Below are 19816 nucleotides of genomic sequence, written 5' to 3' on the forward strand. Positions count from 1 at the left end.
GTAAAAGCAAGTGGTTCTACTCTTTTTGACAATTTTTTGGTGTTTTGTGGTGGAAAACTGAGCGGGCCGAGTATAATCGGTCAACCCTGTTACCCATAGATAGACAAATTGCCAACGCTGTTACGGTCAACCCTGTTACTTTATTTGACACTTAATAGCAAAGATTGTCTATTATATTGACAAGATATTCGAGTGACCGCTCTAACAATGGAAATACATGTCCTCAAAGATGATGAGAGGGCAGATACTCCTCTGAACAACAGGCCATAGAGATAGATAGAGGCCTCATATTTGTTTCTGTGCCATTCTAGCATCTGTGACAACATGAGCAACATCTCAGTTTTAAGTAGTCCATTTTCTTCTTCTTCATTAGCTGATTGCTTCCAACTCATAGGAATCCCCAACTAGTTGAATACTTTAAAATGGTGGAATCCCTCAATGGCATTGTCCATGCTAAAACAAATAATATTAATGATGAGTCTTCTATCTATTTCTATGACAACATGCACAACTCCATATAAAGTTGCCAAAATGCCACATGCATCCACTTATATAAGTGCACTCATAACAACCTTTTTAAATGAAAAGGTCTGCAATCACATTGGCATCATTTAACACATAACACAGGATAAATGTGACAAAAAAACACCACAAATATCTCTTGAGAAACAGTGTTCAGTCCGACAGTCCAACCTCATGAAATAATCAACATACACTGCTCAAAAAAATAAAGGGAACACTTAAACAACACAATGTAACTCCAAGTCAATCACACTTCTGTGAAATCAAACTGTCCACTTAGGACGCAACACTGATTGACAATAAATTTCACATACTGTTGTGCAAATGGAATAGACAACAGGTGGAAATTATAGGCAATTAGCAAGACACCCCCAATAAAGGAGTGGTTGTGCAGGTGGGGACCACAGACCACTTCTCAGTTCCTATGCTTCCTGGCTGATGTTTTGGTCACTTTTGAATGCTGGCGGTGCTTTCACTCTAGTGGTAGCATGAGACGGAGTCTACAACCCACACAAGTGGCTCAGGTAGTGCAGCTCATCCAGGATGGCACATCAATGCGAGCTGTGGCAAGAAGGTTTGCTGTGTCTGTCAGCGTAGTGTCCAGAGCATGGAGGCGCTACCAGGAGACAGGCCAGTACATCAGGAGACGTGGAGGAGGCCGTAGGAGGGCAACAACCCAGCAGCAGGACCGCTACCTCCGCCTTTGTGCAAGGAGGAGCAGGAGAAGCACTGCCAGAGCCCTGCAAAATGACCTCCAGCAGGCCACAAATGTGCATGTGTCTGCTCAAACGGTCAGAAACAGACTCCATGACGGTGGTATGAGGGCCCGACGTCCACAGGTGGGGGTTGTGCTTACAGCCCAACACCGTGCAAGACGTTTGGCATTTGCCAGAGAACACCAAGATTGGCAAATTCGCCACTGGCGCCCTGTGCTCTTCACAGATGAAAGCAGGTTCACACTGAGCACATGTGACAGACGTGACAGAGTCTGGAGACGCCGTGGAGTACGTTCTGCTGCCTGCAACATCCTCCAGCATTTCTTTGGGGGGCCCCACAGCCCTCCATGTGCTCGCCAGAGGTAGCCTGACTGCCATTAGGTACCGAGATGAGATCCTCAGACCCCTTGTGAGACCATATGCTGGTGCGGTTGGCCCTGGGTTCCTCCTAATGCAAGACAATGCTAGACCTCATGTGGCTGGAGTGTGTCAGCAGTTCCTGCAAGAGGAAGGCATTGATGCTATGGACTGGCCCGCCCGTTCCCCAGACCTGAATCCAATTGAGCACATCTGGGACATCATGTCTCGCTCCATCCACCAATGCCACGTTGCACCACAGACTGTCCAGGAGTTGGCGGATGCTTTAGTCCAGGCTGGGAGGAGATCCCTCAGGAGACCATCCGCCACCTCATCAGGAGCATGCCCAGGCGTTGTAGGGAGGTCATACAGGCACGTGGAGGCCACACACTCTACTGAGCCTCATTTTGACTTGTTTTAAGGACATTACATCAAAGTTGGATCAGCCTGTAGTGTGGTTTTCCACTTTAATTTTGAGTGTGACTCCAAATCCAGACCTCCATGGGTTGATAAATTGGATTTCCATTGATTATTTTTGTGTGATTTTGTTGTCAGCACATTGAACTATGTAAATAAAAAAGTATTTAATAAGATTATTTATTTCATTCAGATCTAGGATGTGTTGTTTAGGTGTTCCCTTTGTTTTTTTGAGCAGTATATTTTATCAGATCAGATCGACCACTCCCACTCAAAGGAGCGATCTACTATACAGGCACAACAGGTGGATTCATTGAACTGTACGGCGGGTATGAAGTTAATAAGTAAATGAATAAGAATAAGCAAATAAGAAAATGTCTGATCAATCAGGAGGCAGTACAAACAGGAAATCAAGTTAATTGATTTCAGTACCAGTCAAAAGTTGGGACACACCTACTCATTCAAGGCTTTTTCTTTATTTTTACTATTTTCTACATTGTAGAATAATAGTGAAGACATCAAAACTATGAAATAACGCATATGGAATCATGTAGTAACCCCAAAAAGTGTTAAACAAATCAAAATATATTTTATATTTGAGATTCTTCAAAGTAGCCACCCTTTGCCTTGATGACAGCAGCTCTCTCTCTCTCTCAAGTATCAAAGGGAGGTTTTATTCAGTGTGGAAAATCAATACACTTGAATATGTTTTCACAAAGGGGCACAAAGGGGCTCATTGTCTCTCGGTGTGGCTGGATTTAATGTATTCCTGCTGATGAAACTAATTAAGCAATATCTAGCTAGCCCTCCACTCTAGTGAAGAGCCAGGAGCAGTCAGACAGGAAAACATTGCGAATGCTAATGTGGTAAAGGTAAGTTGGGCTAACTGAGTCGGGCTATGTCGTAAATGGCACCCTATTCCCTACATAGTTCACTAGTTCTGACCAGGCTTTCAGCTCCTTGTTATACACATCATATTGATTTTGGCTGTCAATATTGATATGGTGCTGTGGCCAGGGTAAGGGACAGCTCAATAGCATCTTGCTTTTTCATTGCTGGTGTAAATTGTCAATCCCATTGTGTTATATAAATGTCTGCCTTTTAGCACTCTCACCTGTTTCCCCATATGACCTCTAGCGACAGAACTTAAAAGAACAACACGTAGACGACATCCCAAATGGCACCCTAATTCCTATACGTAGACTACAAGAAGCTTAATCAAATCACATGTTATTTGTCACATACTTCGTAACAACAGATGTAGACTAACTAACAGTGAAATGCTTACTCATTTCCAACAATGCAGAGTGAAAGATTTAAAAAAAATGAAACAGTGACACGAGAAGTAACTACACAGTGAATAATGAATAACAATAACAAGTAAGAATAACATGGCTATATACAGGGAGTACCAGTTCCGAGTCGATGTGTAAGGGTATGAGGTAATTGAGGTAGCTACAGGTAGGGCTAAAGTCACTAGACAGCAGGATAAAATACAGCAGCAGCAGTGTATGTGGTGAGTGTGAAAGTATGTGTGTGTGTGTGTGTGTGTGTGTGTGTGTGTGTGTGTGTGAGAGAGAGAGTGTGTGTAGCGCTAGTATGCATGTGTTATGTGTGTGTGGGCGTATGTAATGTGTGTGTGTGTGTGTGTGTGTGTGTGTGTGTGTGTGTGTGTGTGTGTGTGAGAGAGAGAGTGTGTGTAGCGCTAGTATGCATGTGTTATGTGTGTGTGGGCGTATGTAATGTGTGTGTGTGTGTGTGTGTGTGTGTGTGTGTGTGTGTGTGTGTGTGTGTGTGTGTGTGTGTGTGTGTGTGTGTGTGTGTGTGTGTGTGTGTGTGTGTGTGTGTGTGTGTGTGTGTGTGTGTGTGTGTTGGGGTTTCAGTGTAAGTATGTGTGACTGTGTGGGTAGAGTCTAGTATGTGTGCATAGTCTAGTGTGTGTGCATAGAGTCAGTGCAAGGGAGTTAGTGCAAAAAAGGGTCAATGCAGGTAGTCTGGGTAGCCATTTGATTAGCTATTTAGAGGTCTTGTTTAGCAGTCTCATGCCTTGGGTTTAGAAGCTGTTCAGGGTCCTGTTGGTTCCAGACTTGTGCACTGATATCACTTGTTGTGCGGTAGCATAGAAAATAGTCTATGGCTTGGTTGGCTGAAGTCTTAGACCATTTTTTGGGTCTTCCTCTGACACCACCTGGTATATTGTAGTGGTCCTGGATGGCAGGGAGCTCTGCCCCAGTGATGTACTGGGCCGTACTCACCACCCTCTGTAGCATCTTGCGGTCGGGTGCCTTGCCGTTGCCGTACCAAGTGATGATGCAGCCAGTCAAGATCCTCTCAGTGGTGCAGCTGTAGAACTTTTTGAGGATCTGAGGGCCCATGCCAAACATTTTCATCCTCCTGAGGGGGAAGAAGCGTTATAGTGCCCTCTTCACAACTGTGTGGGTGTGTGTGGACCATGTTAATTCCTTAGTGATGTGGACACAGAGGAACTTCAAGCTCTCGACCCACTACAGACCCGTCGATGTTTCATCACAGCAAGAGGAGGGATAATAACAAGTCAAGCATCCTTCATTGGTGGTGACATCACACAAGTCAGTCAAAGGTTTGTCAGGGAATAGAACGTGTTGATACATTTCAAGAAGGGTTTATGCAGACTGAAAGAAAATGTTATCACAACTTTGACTTGAAGAGTCCTTCACTGCACTCAGGGCTCATGCATACCTCATTGCATGTGTCTCTATTTGAAAGGACTCGGGACTGACAGGGTTAGGGGTGTAATGAATGGTGAGATATTGCTTGAATACAAGGATTCTGAATGATGAAACTAGTAAACAGCAGATATATGGAGTACAGTCAGAACAGTATAAGAAATACATAGGCGAAGTGGAGGCTGTATTTGGATAATAATACTTTGATAACAACACAATTAAAGTGGGATATTCAAGAGATATTTGTGACTCGGCATCCTCATGACTGCTCCCATAAAAGATTAATGGGCGTAAATTGCAGTGATTTGTTGAAGGACAGTTGAGAGATTACACATCAGGCATCGATCCTAACATGTCTGTTATCTATAATCCATATTTAAACTCTCATCCTGCTACACCTGCTTAGTCATACATTATTAACGTGACGTGTCTTCGGTCCAATGAGCTGGTTCCTCTCCCTCTGTCTCTCTCCTTCTCTCTCTCCCAGTCTCTCTCTCTCTCTCTCCATTTAAACCATTGGTAAATGAAGTTTCTAAATGGGAAATGTAATTACACAACGTTTTTGAGCATTTTCAATAATATATTATGATAAAATTAGTGCCATTATATTCCTTATTTTTATGAACTATGAAGGATTCTGTGATATTTTTAAATGGAAAGAATAGTTCATGTCTGAATAGCACTATGGTTCAGTAAGCCTATAACAATATATGACGGATTTGTGTAATAAAATACTTTAACCAAAGGAGTCTTCAAACATCCTGAACCTTCTCTCATTTTCCCTTATCCTCTACTACCCCATTCATATTTCACCCAAATTCACACAAAACAATTTATTGTGATTAGGCATGTAAATAAAAATGAGATTTCTATATTTCTTTCTCCATTCTTTCTCCCGGTCATTTACATTTATATTGAATTAGCGGCAGTGGAGAGAGAGTGAGGTGAAGAGGGAAGGAAAGCAGAGTGATTATAATGTGAGATTACAGACAGATTGCACAGCCATTATGTTGTGTAATTACAGAGGGAGAGAAGAGAAGGGCCCTGATACCCAGATGGCAAGATCCATTTCATTTAGAAAAGGTCTCTGCTACCTCTCAACGCTCCTGTAAATATTATATAGACCAAGCAGCCATTTTTATAGGTCACAATTTATGAGAGACAAATATCAAACACAGCATTCAGTGGGATGGATTGTTGGACCCATTGTACGATTTACAGCTGCATCCTATCTCAGCTTTATGGGTTAATTTGACTGTATTGATCTCTTGTAATGCATGTACTATTACTCATGAAGCACTTAGGGGGGTAATAGAATGAATAAAATAAATATCACACAGCTTTATATAAGATCATGCTGTCCCTTATATTCTATATAATGAATATACGGCCAATGCATAGGAACTGCAAAGTCAAAACAAATTAAATGAGTTGGTGTTAAATCGTGTTATAAATGACATGTAGAAATGTGTGAAGGTCTATAACATTTATGCCGATGACAGCAGACCAAAATCATTTAGCTTTACTTACTATAAAGAATTCAAGTCAATACACTTAGAGAGGCTAAACAATCCCAAGGAAATATTTAAACTGGGAAGAAACAAATGCTCACACAAACATAACTTATAGTTGTTTTCAACAGTTTGTGCTGAAAACGGTCGTTCTTGGTTTTTTTCTACAGAGAAATGTGCAAATGTGTTTCTCATAAATCGTGATTATCTTATTATCCTGTTACAGTTTATCTACAACATACTGATATAGACAATTGATTAACCATGTACCTCTGAATAAGATTTGACAATGGCTCTACCTATTGACCTAGCTCAGTTACTACCATCTCGTGCTTGTGTCTGTCATTGCCATCTATTGGGGGGGGGGGGGGCAGTATTTACGATGTACTATAATTATTATGAAATGATATGCAATCGTTTTGCAGTTTGAGGCTAAATTGTTATGACTTATGAAAAATAAGCTTTTTAGCAAACACTTTTATTTGGAAAATTAGGCTTTTATTTTGAAACGAGGTGAGGTGCCACGTCACACAGGAAGTAATCATCCAGTCCAGGTCAATGTTTATTTACATCGGAGAGGTGAAGTTCAAAGCTAATTTATAACTTCAGGGTCTTGGGCTACAGTTTTTATTTTCACATGCACGGGGCTTTGAGTTACTAACATAAGCAGAATTGATATACGTACCTGATTGCATCGTGAGCCATGAGTGCAATACTCCCTCGTATCGAGCAGCTATCGTCCAGGGTTGTGCGAATCCTGGGATGCAACCCTGGTCCAATGACACTACAAGGAACCAATACGTATTTAGTTGGAACGGGGAAAAGGTATTTTCGTTTTGTGGAAATGTACTAGCCTCGCATTTCCCCTCTTGGACAGCATTGCCACATGCGTGCCTATCCATTTGCAGTTGAAGGTCTAATGTAGCACAATTTTATTGAAAGAGTGTTATGGATATGGAAACTACACAAAAGTATCAAACTGCATGAATTAAATACAGACCATTCTTGTTTTAAGGCGAGTGTTGATAGACACAGGAGAGCCTGCCGTCCCTGAGTACATCAGCAGTCTCCAACAAGCCTTGAGCCAGTTCAACACTGCCATCCAGGAGATCATTGTCACCCATTGGCATCACGACCATACAGGTGGAGTGATCGACATCTGCAGGGACATTACTGGAAGTGAGTGACACATGGATGTGACACCTGACGATGGTAACTGTTTCATTTTGTCAGCCACAGATTGACAGCTTCAGAGACCTATTAGGTCTGGTCCAGGGCGTTATGTGCTTTTTGTTGACGCTGACTCAGAAACCCACACATCCCTTGTGCTTTTATTTCTCCACACAGGTTCTGAGTTACAAGTAAGCAAACTCCCTCGCTCTCCCCCAACTGACGAAAGAATAGGATCAAGTAAGACGTACACTTACCTGAAACATGGAGACGTCATAGAAACTGAGGGGGCCACACTGAAGTAAGTGTAACGTTACTGTGTAAATAGTGTAGTGCCAGTGTTTGACTTGGGCAGCAGCTGAGTACCGGCACCTCCATTCTACGGCTTGATCTCCTATTCCTCTTATAGAATGTTGGCTCAGAAGTATTGTGAAGCTTCTGCACCTCAATATAAACAGGCACCTATTTCAGTCCAAGTCAAGCGCTGTTAAGTGCATAAGCTTTATTATGGCTGTATGTATAACTGTGGGTGGGTGTGTGTGTGTGCACGCAGAGTCCTGTTTACCCCAGGACACACAGATGACCACATGGCCCTTGTTTTGGAGGAAGAGAAGGCCATCTTCTCAGGAGACTGTATTTTGGGGGTGGGAACAGCCGTATTTGAAGATCTCTATGACTATATGAAATCTCTGCAAATTCTGCTGGACTCACAGGCTGACCTAATATACCCAGGTTTGTTATTGAGCTCTAAAACAATTCTTAAAACTCATGGGAATGCGTCCCAAATGGCACCCTATTCCCTATTTAGTGCAATAATTTTGTCCATATGCCCTGGTAGTACACTAAATAGTGAATAGGGTGCCAATTGGGACGTAGAGTAGGGGAATAAGTGCACAGTGAACAAAAATATATGGATGTCTGAAGACGCATGACATCATGATTTGAGAGGCTCTTCAGATTACTAGTATACATTTACAGCTATGTCAGCTATGCATAGGACTTGATACAAAAACATCTACGTTACTTTCTTTCCAAACTCATTTCTATAGGTCATGGCCCTGTGGTCCAAGACGCTGGTTCTAAGATCCAGCATTACATCAGCCATAGAAACCTCAGAGAGCAACAGATCCTCAGTGTCCTCCAGGCAGCCGGAGGGAACACATTTTCATCTATGGAACTGGTCAAAGTCGTCTACAAGGTTTGTACATTATAACTTAAAGTTAGGGGCCCGGTTGCATAAAACATCTTAAGTGTTTCCCTTAAGGAATAATTTCCCCTTACCTAAGGGAATTGTTCAAGGGCGTTGCATAGAGCCCCTCAAATATTTCCTTTAGGTAAGGTCATTCTTAAGGGGTTTAACAGGAGTTTGGAGGCATGTATGGCAGAAAGATTATCTGGTTACCATGGAGATGGCATGATTCACTGACTCATTTTGTGAGATAGCAAAATAGAACTTCTACAATCAAGACAGGATAACCAAATTGCTTCAGAAGATAGTAAACCATATTTCTTGTAGTTACTTTTTTCTAAACTTGTTTATATTACTTTCTAGTATGTCAAGCTAGCTTACAGAGTAGCTATAGCTACAATGGTTGCTCCACTAAAAGTTTTGTGGTTTAGTACGGTACCCTGCATCACTACATTGCTCCAGACCAGCGTAAGGGGGAGTTAAGAGCACTGATTATGCTTTTGGGTCCCAAGGCGCTACTGTGTGTCTAACTGGCAATGAATGGGCAACATAAACCTAAATAGAAACTGATAATTGTACACGACTTCAGTATTACTTACTAAAACTGTTGTTACACTAAGGTTTTTATTCTAAGAGAAACTTAGACTACAGTTAGGGTGTGGAAATGTTAGGATTATTTTGCTCTTACTGTAGTACTGTAGCCTAAAGTCACGTTGTACAGCGCCCGAGTGGCGCAGCGGTCTAAGACACTGCATCGCAGTGCAAACTGATGCTGGTTCAATACCTGTGCCGGCCGAGACCGGGAGACCCATGAGGTGATGGTAGGCTTTTGATTTCTCTCCCTCTAAAAACAGAAATAAATCATTCTAAATAACAAACTGGCTTTATTTACAAATTAGTAACAATGTCTCACCCTATGTTCATGAAAGGCCTTTTTCTCTCTCACTTTGTTATTTGAAAACGAAATAATCTCCAAAATATCGTTATTTTTAAAACAAAGCTATTATTATTAAATCATTTAGAATGATATAAAAGCCCCTTGGATATTCTCACAGATATATTATTAACCCTGTTTTTCACAAGCGTAGCAGGCTGTGAATTCTGCAAACGTTTATAGCAGGACAATATATACTCTCCACTGAGATAGAGGTAGGCACACGAGGTTCAAGGCATGAGAGCAGGAGGCACGGGAGGGGCCGCAGAGCAGCGCACAGAAGACGGACCTAGCCCATGGGGGAGGGGGGGTGGACCCCCAACCTGCCCCACAGGGTAGCACAGAGCAACACTTTAAGGGGCATTGCATTTGTTATGGCGCTGACTAGAGAAATGTTCCCGCTGTTCTTAGTGCCTGTCTACACGTTCAAACTAAAATAATGGAACTAATAATGATGCGAAAAATGCCCCTTTAGATTTTAATTGGGAGGGCAGATATTATTAAATATTAAAGCATTAGACCTCTCACTAAAGGCGTCAGTCAAAAGTTAGACTTAAATCCGAACTGCATTTAACGAAAAATGACATGAAAAGCGCACATTTGTAAATCCCAAACTCTAAAAGTAATTGGAAAGGTAGATACTAATTATTTGGGACATTGTGGCTTTTGGTTTCTCCAGAAATAAATAATTCTAAAAAACAAACTGGCTTTATTTACAAATTAGTGAGAATATCTCACCCCATGTTCAAGAATGGCCTTTTTCTCACTCACTCTAGGTTAAATGAAAACGAAATCCTTTCCAAAATACCTTAACTTTTTAAATGAAGGGATTATTATTAATTAATTTAGAATTGTATAAAAGCCCCTTAGATATTCTCAGATATTCTCACAGATCCTAACAAAAAATGCCCCTTAGATATTAATTTAGAATCCTCCAATCTTCTAAATGTAATTATTGGCGGAGGGTCACGTCATTGAATTTCTTTTTTCTTCGATATACTGTAGGCCTACCGTAGGCAAAATGAGTCTCACTAGTGTTGAGTAATGTGGTGTAGGTCTTATTTATTTAAAGAGCATATTGAAGTTAGAAGCAATAGGATTTGTAGCAATAACTATTTCAGCATCGTTTCGCGCTGCTCTGAGACAAGCATGGGGACTGGTCTTGATAAATCAATGCAATTTTTATTTTCACTGAATCTCTGTTTGATTATTGGGTTACACTATAATTATGGTGTGGAAATGTTATGCCCCTTAGATATTAATTTAGAATCCTCCAATCCTCTTATGCTGTAACCTACTCCCGACTGTCACGTTGTACAGTGCCATATTTTCCATTCCATCCTAACGGAAACCCTGAGGGTTCGTTGTTCATTTTTCTTGGAATAGAAACACCATAATATTAATCAAATGAATTAAGCTAAATTTCTTAAAATAAATTCCATATACTATGTTCTTACAAAAAAGGTTTTAAATTCTCTAGTAATGCTAATATATATGGAAGACTATCAAATGCTTCTCAAAGATGCCCTCTGGTAGTCAAACTAGCACTAACTTGCATTAATGGTAAAAATGGCTGACAATTAAATAACGTGCCATAGAATTCTGATACAGCCCGGAAGGTGTGCTGCAGTATGACACAACTTAAAAGGAGGAACCACTGTAACTATCCAGCTATCGTTATAGCCATGGATTGTGCATGTTCCATTGTTTACCTAAGTAGATAGCTTTTTGATGTTCAAACTTTTGTAACCAGAGCAGATGAAAGCAACATTCACATCCACAAATGCTGTTTACATTGATATCCATACTGAATGAAGCAGTTAAGGGACTTTATGGGCAAAATAACTTTTTCACTTAATTTAAGGGGGAAATTCACCTTAAAATGTTTTGTGCAACTGACTTAACTTTAAGGGGAAAGTTTCCCCTTAACTTTAACTTAAGGTGTTTTATGCAACCAGGTCCTGAACGTCCTTTGGTTACATTTGGTAACATCCCTTGGTAACATAAGATTGATATACGGTATGTGTAGATGCTGACCAAAGAATGTTACATCATTCAAAGCCTACTAACACTGCTTTGCCTATAGAATTATATGGGTTGCACGTTGCATCACAATATTGTTTTGAATGTTTGTTTTAGGACTGATGAAGATTTGATCAAAAGTGCATTACTGTGACTTGAAAACATTGACATTTCTAAAGAAGGCAAATAATTAGTAGGAAAACCTAGATGCAGTATAACGTTAGCTGCAGTAGCTAGCTAAGATTGAGGGGAGATCTCCAGATTTTATCTAGCTAATGTTAGCATTGCTAGCTATTTTTGAGTGCTATTTTTGCTAGTCACTTTACTGTGCCTTAGTCTACATATCTACCTCAAGTACCTCATACCTCTGCACATTGATCTGGTACTGTTACTCCCTGTATATAGTTCCATTGTTTCATGTTTTGTGAGGACAGCAGGAAGATTAGCTGCAAATTTTCGCAACAGCAAATGGGGATCCTAATAAAATACCAAATACTGTTCTTGTGTATTTTATTTATTCCTCGTGTTAGTTACTAGTTTATTTTTGTATATAATTTTTTTAACTCTGCATCATGGTTGGGAAAGGTTCGTAAGCAATCATTTCACTATAAAGTCTACACCAGTTGTATTCGGCGCATGTGATGGAAATAAAATTTGATTTGACGAACTTTGCTAGCTAATGACAACATCTGTTTAAAGTAAATTTTACAACATGATGATAATGGCAAAGTTGTTTCCTACTAAATACTCTGTGTACTAGCAATGTTATCATAATTCCCAAGCCCCTATAGTGTAATTTAGGCAAAGTCATTAGTCCCTGTTCTACTTTTGAGCATCAATATGGCTGCAGTTGCTGTGGAATGTTGACAAAGGTGCAACCCATGAATTAGAGGTCTTCACGGGTCCAACAGACCCAACATTTTGAGATCTGACCAGGTCTGGGTCCTAAATTCAGACTTTTGTCTCAGATTTGGGTCGGGTCTGATATAATTGCCACGGGTCTCGTGTATGTGCAATTAAAATTGAGTTACCGAGACCTGATTGGACCCGTCCTCTGTTCATTTAATGTGTGTGAGGTGATGGGAACTACGCGAGCTGAATTATCTGTGTCAGCCAATTGCAACTCAATAAAACATATAGCTTATGTCCAGCTGAAACTGGTTCTGGCTGCTCACTTCACGTGTGCCTGCTTTTAAATATTAATATCATACAGTGGACACCTAACCCTATAGGCCCATACATGCAATGCCTGGTGCATTTGGTGCTCAAATCTCTGACAGCTGAACCATGAGGTGGACAATTATTGTTTTAGGAAAGTAAAAACCATTAAAACAATGGGCTACAAAGTTTTGAATATGCTACACATCGAAAGGCGATTAATATTTTTTGGTGTAATTTGTTATAGGTAGGTTTTAAGGACCTGTAACTGTGGATGATTTGGGCAATATTGCTTGTTTATTGATGGTGTTGGCAGCAACTGGTCGGTTTATTTTTCGCTCTTTCTACTCTCGGATCTGCATTGTTATGTTTTTTCAAGGGGCCTTTTCGGAACGGGTTTGACTGTCTTATGGTCTCAGTTTAAAAATATAGTTTATGCATATCGGGTCGAGTGGGAAAACCTGGGAACGGGTCCAACTTTTTGCACCCTTGAAAACCTCTGCCATGAATAATCTACTTTGTAACCCACCTTGTAAAATGTACTTTTCTGCAAAAGGAGACACCTGAACATCTGCATAGAGCAGCAGAGGTGAACCTTGTGCATCACCTAAAGAAACTGGAGAAGGAGGGGAAGATAACTGTTGGTATGTCTTCATTTCACTTACATTACATTATGTTACACCATTCGGTTAATGTATTACCATTTTCCAGTAGTTAACATTTTTTCATTTACTATTTTTCTTTCAGCTAGTGATGATTCTTCTCACACCAACAAATGGAAGAGTAATTTGTGATCAATGATTTAATCTGATTTATCTGTTGAAAAATGACATCCCTAACAAAGGACACGTGATCTTCAAGTGATTCACATTTCCCTGTCCCACACACAACTGAGCTTGTTTGACGTGAAGTAGAGTATTTGCAAGAATCTTACTTTGTAATTCTTTATAGCACTGCAATGATTTAATGTTTGTATAGCACTGCAATTATTTAATGTCTGTACTTTATGTCTGAAGACCGCTAAAGGGGTGTTTAAAATGTGGCACATCAATATAGGGAGCTGCAAATGCACTGGTGGGTACCCCTCATTTATACCCCTCATTCATCGACAGATAGCCTCAAGGTTCGAGGGTTAGGCCAGTAACCGAAAGGTTGCTGGTTTGAAATCCCAGCGCCAACAAGGTAAGAAATCTTGCTGTGCCCTTGAGCAAGGCACTTAACCCCAATTGCTCCATTGGTGACCCTGGCTGTGACCCCAATTCCTGCAGCAGCTCAGGGGGAGTTGGGATATGCAAGAAACACATTTCCATTACAAACGTATACAAGTGTGTAACAGGACAAATATAAGCAGCCCCACAATTATTATTATTATTGCTAATATGCTGATCTTGGACATTTGGGCATTATTACATTTACATTTTAGTCATTTAGCAGACGCTCTTATCCAGAGCGACTTACAGTAGTGAATGCATACATTTCATACATTGTTTTTGTATGAATTGAACTGCTTTCAGAATGTTACTGTGGACAGTTTAACTCTGCTAAACTAAGATGAAGCACATTTAAACCCTGTGAAGTGATCTTATTGTTCCTTTCTTATTGAGAAACCAAGATTTAACAGATTTTTCTATTGAGAAACCCAGATCAAACTGTATGAATCTATAATGTAAAATGTACAGATGCCGTCTAATAAACACATTGTTTTTCAATATAAAACAAACCGGTACTCAGTTATCATTCATATCATTCACTGCCTTTGCAATAATATACACAAAGAAGTATTTTGGGGCAATGATCAATGCTAATGCCAAAGCCACTGATTATAATACCAATAAATCATCACTAGGTGGCAGTGTTTATCAAGGAGAGGCAATAACTGAACTGTGGACAATGAGTAGAATGTCAGCCCATAATGGCATCGATTTTGTATTTAGGCCACAAGCAGAGAACCACTCAAGAAAAGATATTACCAATTGCCTTCCACTGTTCTTTGCGCTTCAATATACAATACTTATTTGGGATTTTAAGAATGTCATAGGCAGCCAAATACATGTTTTTGTTGCCAGGCCTCTGCCCTATCAACTGTCTGTCTGTAACTAGATCCCCTGAAATCCCTCTAAGTAAATATATATATTTTTAAAAGTATATTTATAGGGTATAGAAAAGGATATGAAACAGCTTGAAAGACAATATACAATACTTAAGCGCAAAGACATTAGTTTATCTTTTCCATATGCGCAAAACCTTTCCCTAGCTCAAACAGTCTCAGTCTAATGGGGGAACATTAACAATTTATTTGATCAACAGCAGGTGTGGCCAATTAGTGAGTGTGGCTCTGTGGCCGCTATAAAGGCAGACATGGATGAAGTAAGTAGTGTAATCAGTTCTAGTCCATGGAGGGTTTGGACAGAGGATATGATTTGTGAGCAGTGCAAACGTTTGAACATCTGCCCGATACATTTTGACCGTGCCAAATAGGAAAAAGAATCCTAATGTGAAGAGAGGCACTAGCTTACTGTGTTTGTGTGTCCGCTTGTTAATTGACTCATTATGAAATACAAACCTGAATAATTTTTTCTTTTTTTACTCAAATTAAAATGAATTCAGGCCTAAATAAAAGGGTGTTTACTATTTACTAGACTAGGCTACATTTTAAAGGCTTCATAATGTCATGTTTATTTTAGTAAACAAGGAAGGACTATGGCAACCTATTGAAGTTAAAAATGCAGTGTAAACATCCTCTTTAGTTGTGGCTAACAAACTTTAACCGGGCATTCATTGCATTGTGTCTGGCTTTTAGCTGCTATGGCTGGCTGCAGTGTCATCATTCTTGCCGTCTGTTCTGTGAGCAGCAAAGTCTATTGTGGTAATGAGTGCTGATGCCCTGCGCGTGTGGGGGAGGACTACTGGTAAGATAAACAAGCAGCCAGTCATCGCAGAGGAACATGGCGGCAGTGCCTTTACATTGCCGTTTCCCGATTTCGAAGGTCCTGGCATAACAGTTTGCATTTATGGGATTTCAAGTTACGGTAAGTTGAGAGTAACTTACAATGGATGTGTTTTGACGTGAAGAAGTGTGTTCTTGTGCAGTTAGATAAAATATATGGTAGGCTATAGAATCCGTAATGTCAGTTTAGTCTCAACACTGGGAAGCGACGTTGTCGCTTGTTGTCTGAAGCGAGATATTTCTTTAGATGGTTCGGGGATGATTCTTAACGCTAGACTAGTTTTGTTGTGAAGCGTTGCTGAGAATTCAATGACATTGAACTTAAAATGTGTGTACGAAGCCATTTAAATACATTGTTGTTGGTTTGTAAGTACATAGCCTGTGTTTCAAATAGAAAAGTTTAAGGAGATTTATTTTTGGCAGATTCATTTGAAGGTATTGCACGACATGCCGATAGCGAACATGGTAAACGGCACATAGTTTGAGGTTTCTGCATCATGCAAAATAACTTATTGAAACCAAAATAACAGTTGCGGTTGAATAACCAAACGTCACTGTGGTTTACGAGTTTAAGTAGGAAATCCTCAGCAAGCTCGGCACCACATTTCCGATTGTTATTTAGCCTCAACTGTGTAACAACTAGAAATGCCTGCGATCGGAAAGGTGTAACGTTGAGAGGTATAAGATCATAAAAAAAGTACCCTAACTTTTCATCAACCTTTTGACGGTGACGTCATATGGCGAACTTAATTTAACAAGTGCTCCCACCATAGAGTTAGTTACACATTTCTCAAATAAAACTCGTTTGAGTTTGGCAATGAGATCTGGTAACCTAAGTTTTGATGGTTTGAGTGTCTATCACCAGTAGTAACTCAACAGTTAAAACTTTTTCAAAATTTTGTTTGTCTTGTTGTGAGAACCTGTTTTACTCTGTATGCGTGAATCACGATGACTCATTTTTTTGAAACGCTAGTAAAAAGTGTTAGAAGCATGGAATAATGGCTCCAAAATCAAATACAGTTAACATTGAGAAGGGCCAGTGGGCCACCAATTAATTGGCCTGCAGAAGGTTGACCATATGGCAGGTGCATGTTATCCATAGTGAAATCTCACCCAATAACTCCGTGGCATTTGTTTAAAAATAAAGATTGGATGAAAAAAGCTGGGTCTAGAATATATTGGTAGAGACTAGTGGTCATTGTTGGCCCTTTAATGACTATTTGTTCTCTGCTGCTGTTTTACAGAGTAGTGAACTTTGAAAGGTATTGCATTACACAGCAGCATTTCTTGCTCTTTTACTTTCCCTCTTCTCCTTATTAAATGCAGGAATGTTACATGAAAACTGAACATCGTTGACAGCGATAACAAGCAACTTAATATTTTTGTAGTTTATTTTGAATATCTTATTTTTCTTATAATTTTAGAGCCTTTTTTAGCCCTTAAATTTGCCATATTTAGTAGGCTATGCTGAAGGCTTGGCATGTGCTTCTAACACAGTGCATTACAGTACACAGTAAGTGATTTAGAAGGGATGCCATTGCATTGCTGTACACATTAAGAGCCTTTGAGTTTGTCTGCTTTCCCAACGAGTGATCTTTTGGCTGTATTTATACGGGAAGCCCAATTCTGATATTTTTTTCACTAATTGGACTTTTGACCGATCCCATCCGCTCTGAAAAAGCCCTGATGTTAAAAGATCTGAAATGATTGGTCAAAAGACCAATTAGTGAAAGAAATATCAGAATTGGGCTGCCTATGTAAATGCAGACATAGTGACTTGGAATCAGCAAACCATGTGAGCAATATAATAATGTCTGCACCAATGGCAGAGGAGCGGGATGAAGCTTGGGACTTGACAGTGTCGTTTTTCCTTTGGCAGGTTTCTGCAGGCTTAAAGGCCCAGTGCAGTCAATGCAGTTTTTCCGCTGGTTTGTATCTCATTGTACAACAGTTGATGAAACGAACACTAAAAGTATGAAGAAAAATGTATCAGTGTCATTTAATGATAGTTACTAGTTGAAAATACAATCTACACAGGACCTTCTAAACAGCAGGTTTTGCATTGGAGTTTCTGCTTGCCTGGTGATTTCACCAGGCGGTAATTGAGTTAATAGACCAATAACAAAGCTAACTAGCGCTTTGGAATTTCCCCCTCCCCACTGAGATCTCTCCCAAACCGTCCTAGCAAAAATCTTGCTTAAAGTTTTTTGTTGTTGTTGCCAAAAATATATTTTTTACAATTTTAAATGGGCAACTATTACAGTAAGGTACTTAGTTGTTAACCAGACATGATTTGATATTGAGATAAAAGCATCTGCATTGAGCCTTTAACCTGAACTTGAAAATCCCATGTTAAAGGGGTCCGCTGGTTTTTAAAGAGACATAAGCCATTCCTATTTCATTGAGTTTATTTACCTATTTCAAAATAATCAGAAGTCTGATATTTGAAACACTGCATGATGTTTTTTAAATGGAATGCCCCAACTCACCCTGTGCTTTCCTCCTGCCTTTTCAAATGTGCATTGACATTGCTGGGTTTTCCCCTGCTCTCTGTAATTGCATTGCATGGAAAATAAGAAATTGTATACATCCATTCTTATGTGACCTGATTATGAGAGGTAGTGTGTACTATTACAGTATGATTCATTTATCCAAAGCCCTTGAATGTTCATTCCAAGCTGCATTCACGTGACTAATGTAAGTCTCTCTCTCGTGGAATTAAATGTTCTCGATCTCTTACTGTGAAGCCCAATACTCAGTCTTCAACTTGAAGCACTTTCTGTTGCCGTGTTGTTTAATTTATCGATTCCTGTGCGTGCGTTTTTATAGGCTATGAGAGTGCAGTGTTTCCTCTGGGGGGGAAAAATAGCGGGGGGGGACTTTTTAAAAGGACATTCTACTCTAAAATGAATGAAAATTAAACTATGCTGACACAATTTTAAAATATAATTTATACCTCCAGAAATGAGCCCCATAACAGGCTAGTGGTAAAATGATTTGATAAAATTATTTTAACATATTGGACCATGCATATGCATGGTCCATATGATCAGGTATGCTGTTAGCAATAAGCATTATCACCTGTAGCCCAACTGATGCAGCATAGTGGCTATAAATAAATAGGCAATCCCATTCTTCAGCCTATCTGCATTTGCCCTATTGGGCTAATCATTAGCTAGATCTCAAATGTGATCTTTTAACTGCACTGAACAAAAATATAAACGCAACATGCAATAATTTCAAAGATATTACTGAGTTACAGTTCATATAAGAAAATCAGTCAATTGAAATAAATTCATTAGGCCCTAATCTATGGATTTCACTTGACTGAGAATGCAGATATGCATCTGTTGGTTACAGATACCTTAAAAAAAGGTAGGGGTGGGGATCAGAAAACCAGTCAGTATTTGGTGTGTGTGACCACCATTTGCCTCCTGCGACACATCTCCGCCACGTGGAGTCGATCAGACTGTTGATTATGGCCTGTGGAATGTTTTCCCACTCAATGGCTGTGCGAAGTTTCTGGGCATTGGCGGGAACTGGAAGACGCTGTCATACATGTCGATCCAGGGCATCCCAAACATGCTCAATGGTTGACATGTCTCGTGAGTATGCAGGCCATAGAAGAACTGGGACATTTTCACCTTCCAGGAATTGTGTACAGATCCTTGCGATATGGGGCTGTGCATTATCATGCTGAAACATGAGGTGATGGCGGCGGATGAATGGCATGACAATGGGCCTCAGCATCTCATCGCGGTATCGCTGTGCATTCAAATTGCCATTGATTAAAATGCAATTGAGTTAGATGTACGTAGCTCATGCCTGCCCGTACCATAACCCCACCGCCAACATGGGGCACTCTGTTCCCAACGTTGAAATCAGCTAACCGCTCGCCCACACAATGGCATATACGCTGTCTGCCATCTGCCTGATACAGTTCTCCAGTGTGCCAGTGGCCATCGAAAGTGAGCATTTTCCCACTGAAGTCAGTTACGACGCTGAATTGCGGTCAGGTCAAGACCCTGGTGAGGATGCAAGTAAGCTTCCCTGAGACGGTTTCTGATAGTTTGTGCAGAAATCTGTTGTGCAGAAACCCACAGTTTCATCAGCTGCCTGGGTAGATGGCGTCAGACAATCCCGCAGGTGAAGAAGCCGGATGTGGAAG

The 19816-nt window shown here is 40.2% G+C and overlaps 2 protein-coding genes across 7 annotated transcripts in view; both read left to right on the top strand.

The window, feature by feature from the left end:
• Nucleotides 1-6752: 6752 nt before the first annotated feature.
• lactb2 (lactamase, beta 2) lies at nt 6753-14421 on the top strand. Its single transcript, XM_014139505.2, has 7 exons — nt 6753-7053; nt 7244-7407; nt 7576-7699; nt 7952-8130; nt 8448-8596; nt 13258-13345; nt 13449-14421. The coding sequence occupies exons 1-7, from the start codon at nt 6932-6934 to the stop codon at nt 13493-13495; spliced, it is 873 nt and encodes a 290-aa protein (XP_013994980.1). The 5' UTR covers nt 6753-6931; the 3' UTR covers nt 13496-14421.
• A 1153-nt stretch (nt 14422-15574) lies between these two features.
• The window catches only part of LOC106568819 (nuclear receptor coactivator 2), a 73837-nt gene continuing 69595 nt past the window's right edge, over nt 15575-19816 (top strand). For 5 of the 6 annotated variants that reach the window (XM_014139504.3, XM_045694074.2, XM_045694071.2 and 2 more), the window contains exon 1: nt 15575-15730. The gene's annotated coding sequence lies outside the window, so the exon portion shown is untranslated. The remainder of the gene's footprint in view (nt 15731-19816) is intronic. The other variant, XM_045694070.2, reaches the window with a different exon arrangement.

The sequence above is a fragment of the Salmo salar genome, chromosome 14, assembly GCF_965601325.2.
Source record: "Salmo salar chromosome 14, fSalSal1, whole genome shotgun sequence".
Taxonomy (NCBI): Eukaryota; Metazoa; Chordata; class Actinopteri; order Salmoniformes; family Salmonidae; genus Salmo; species Salmo salar.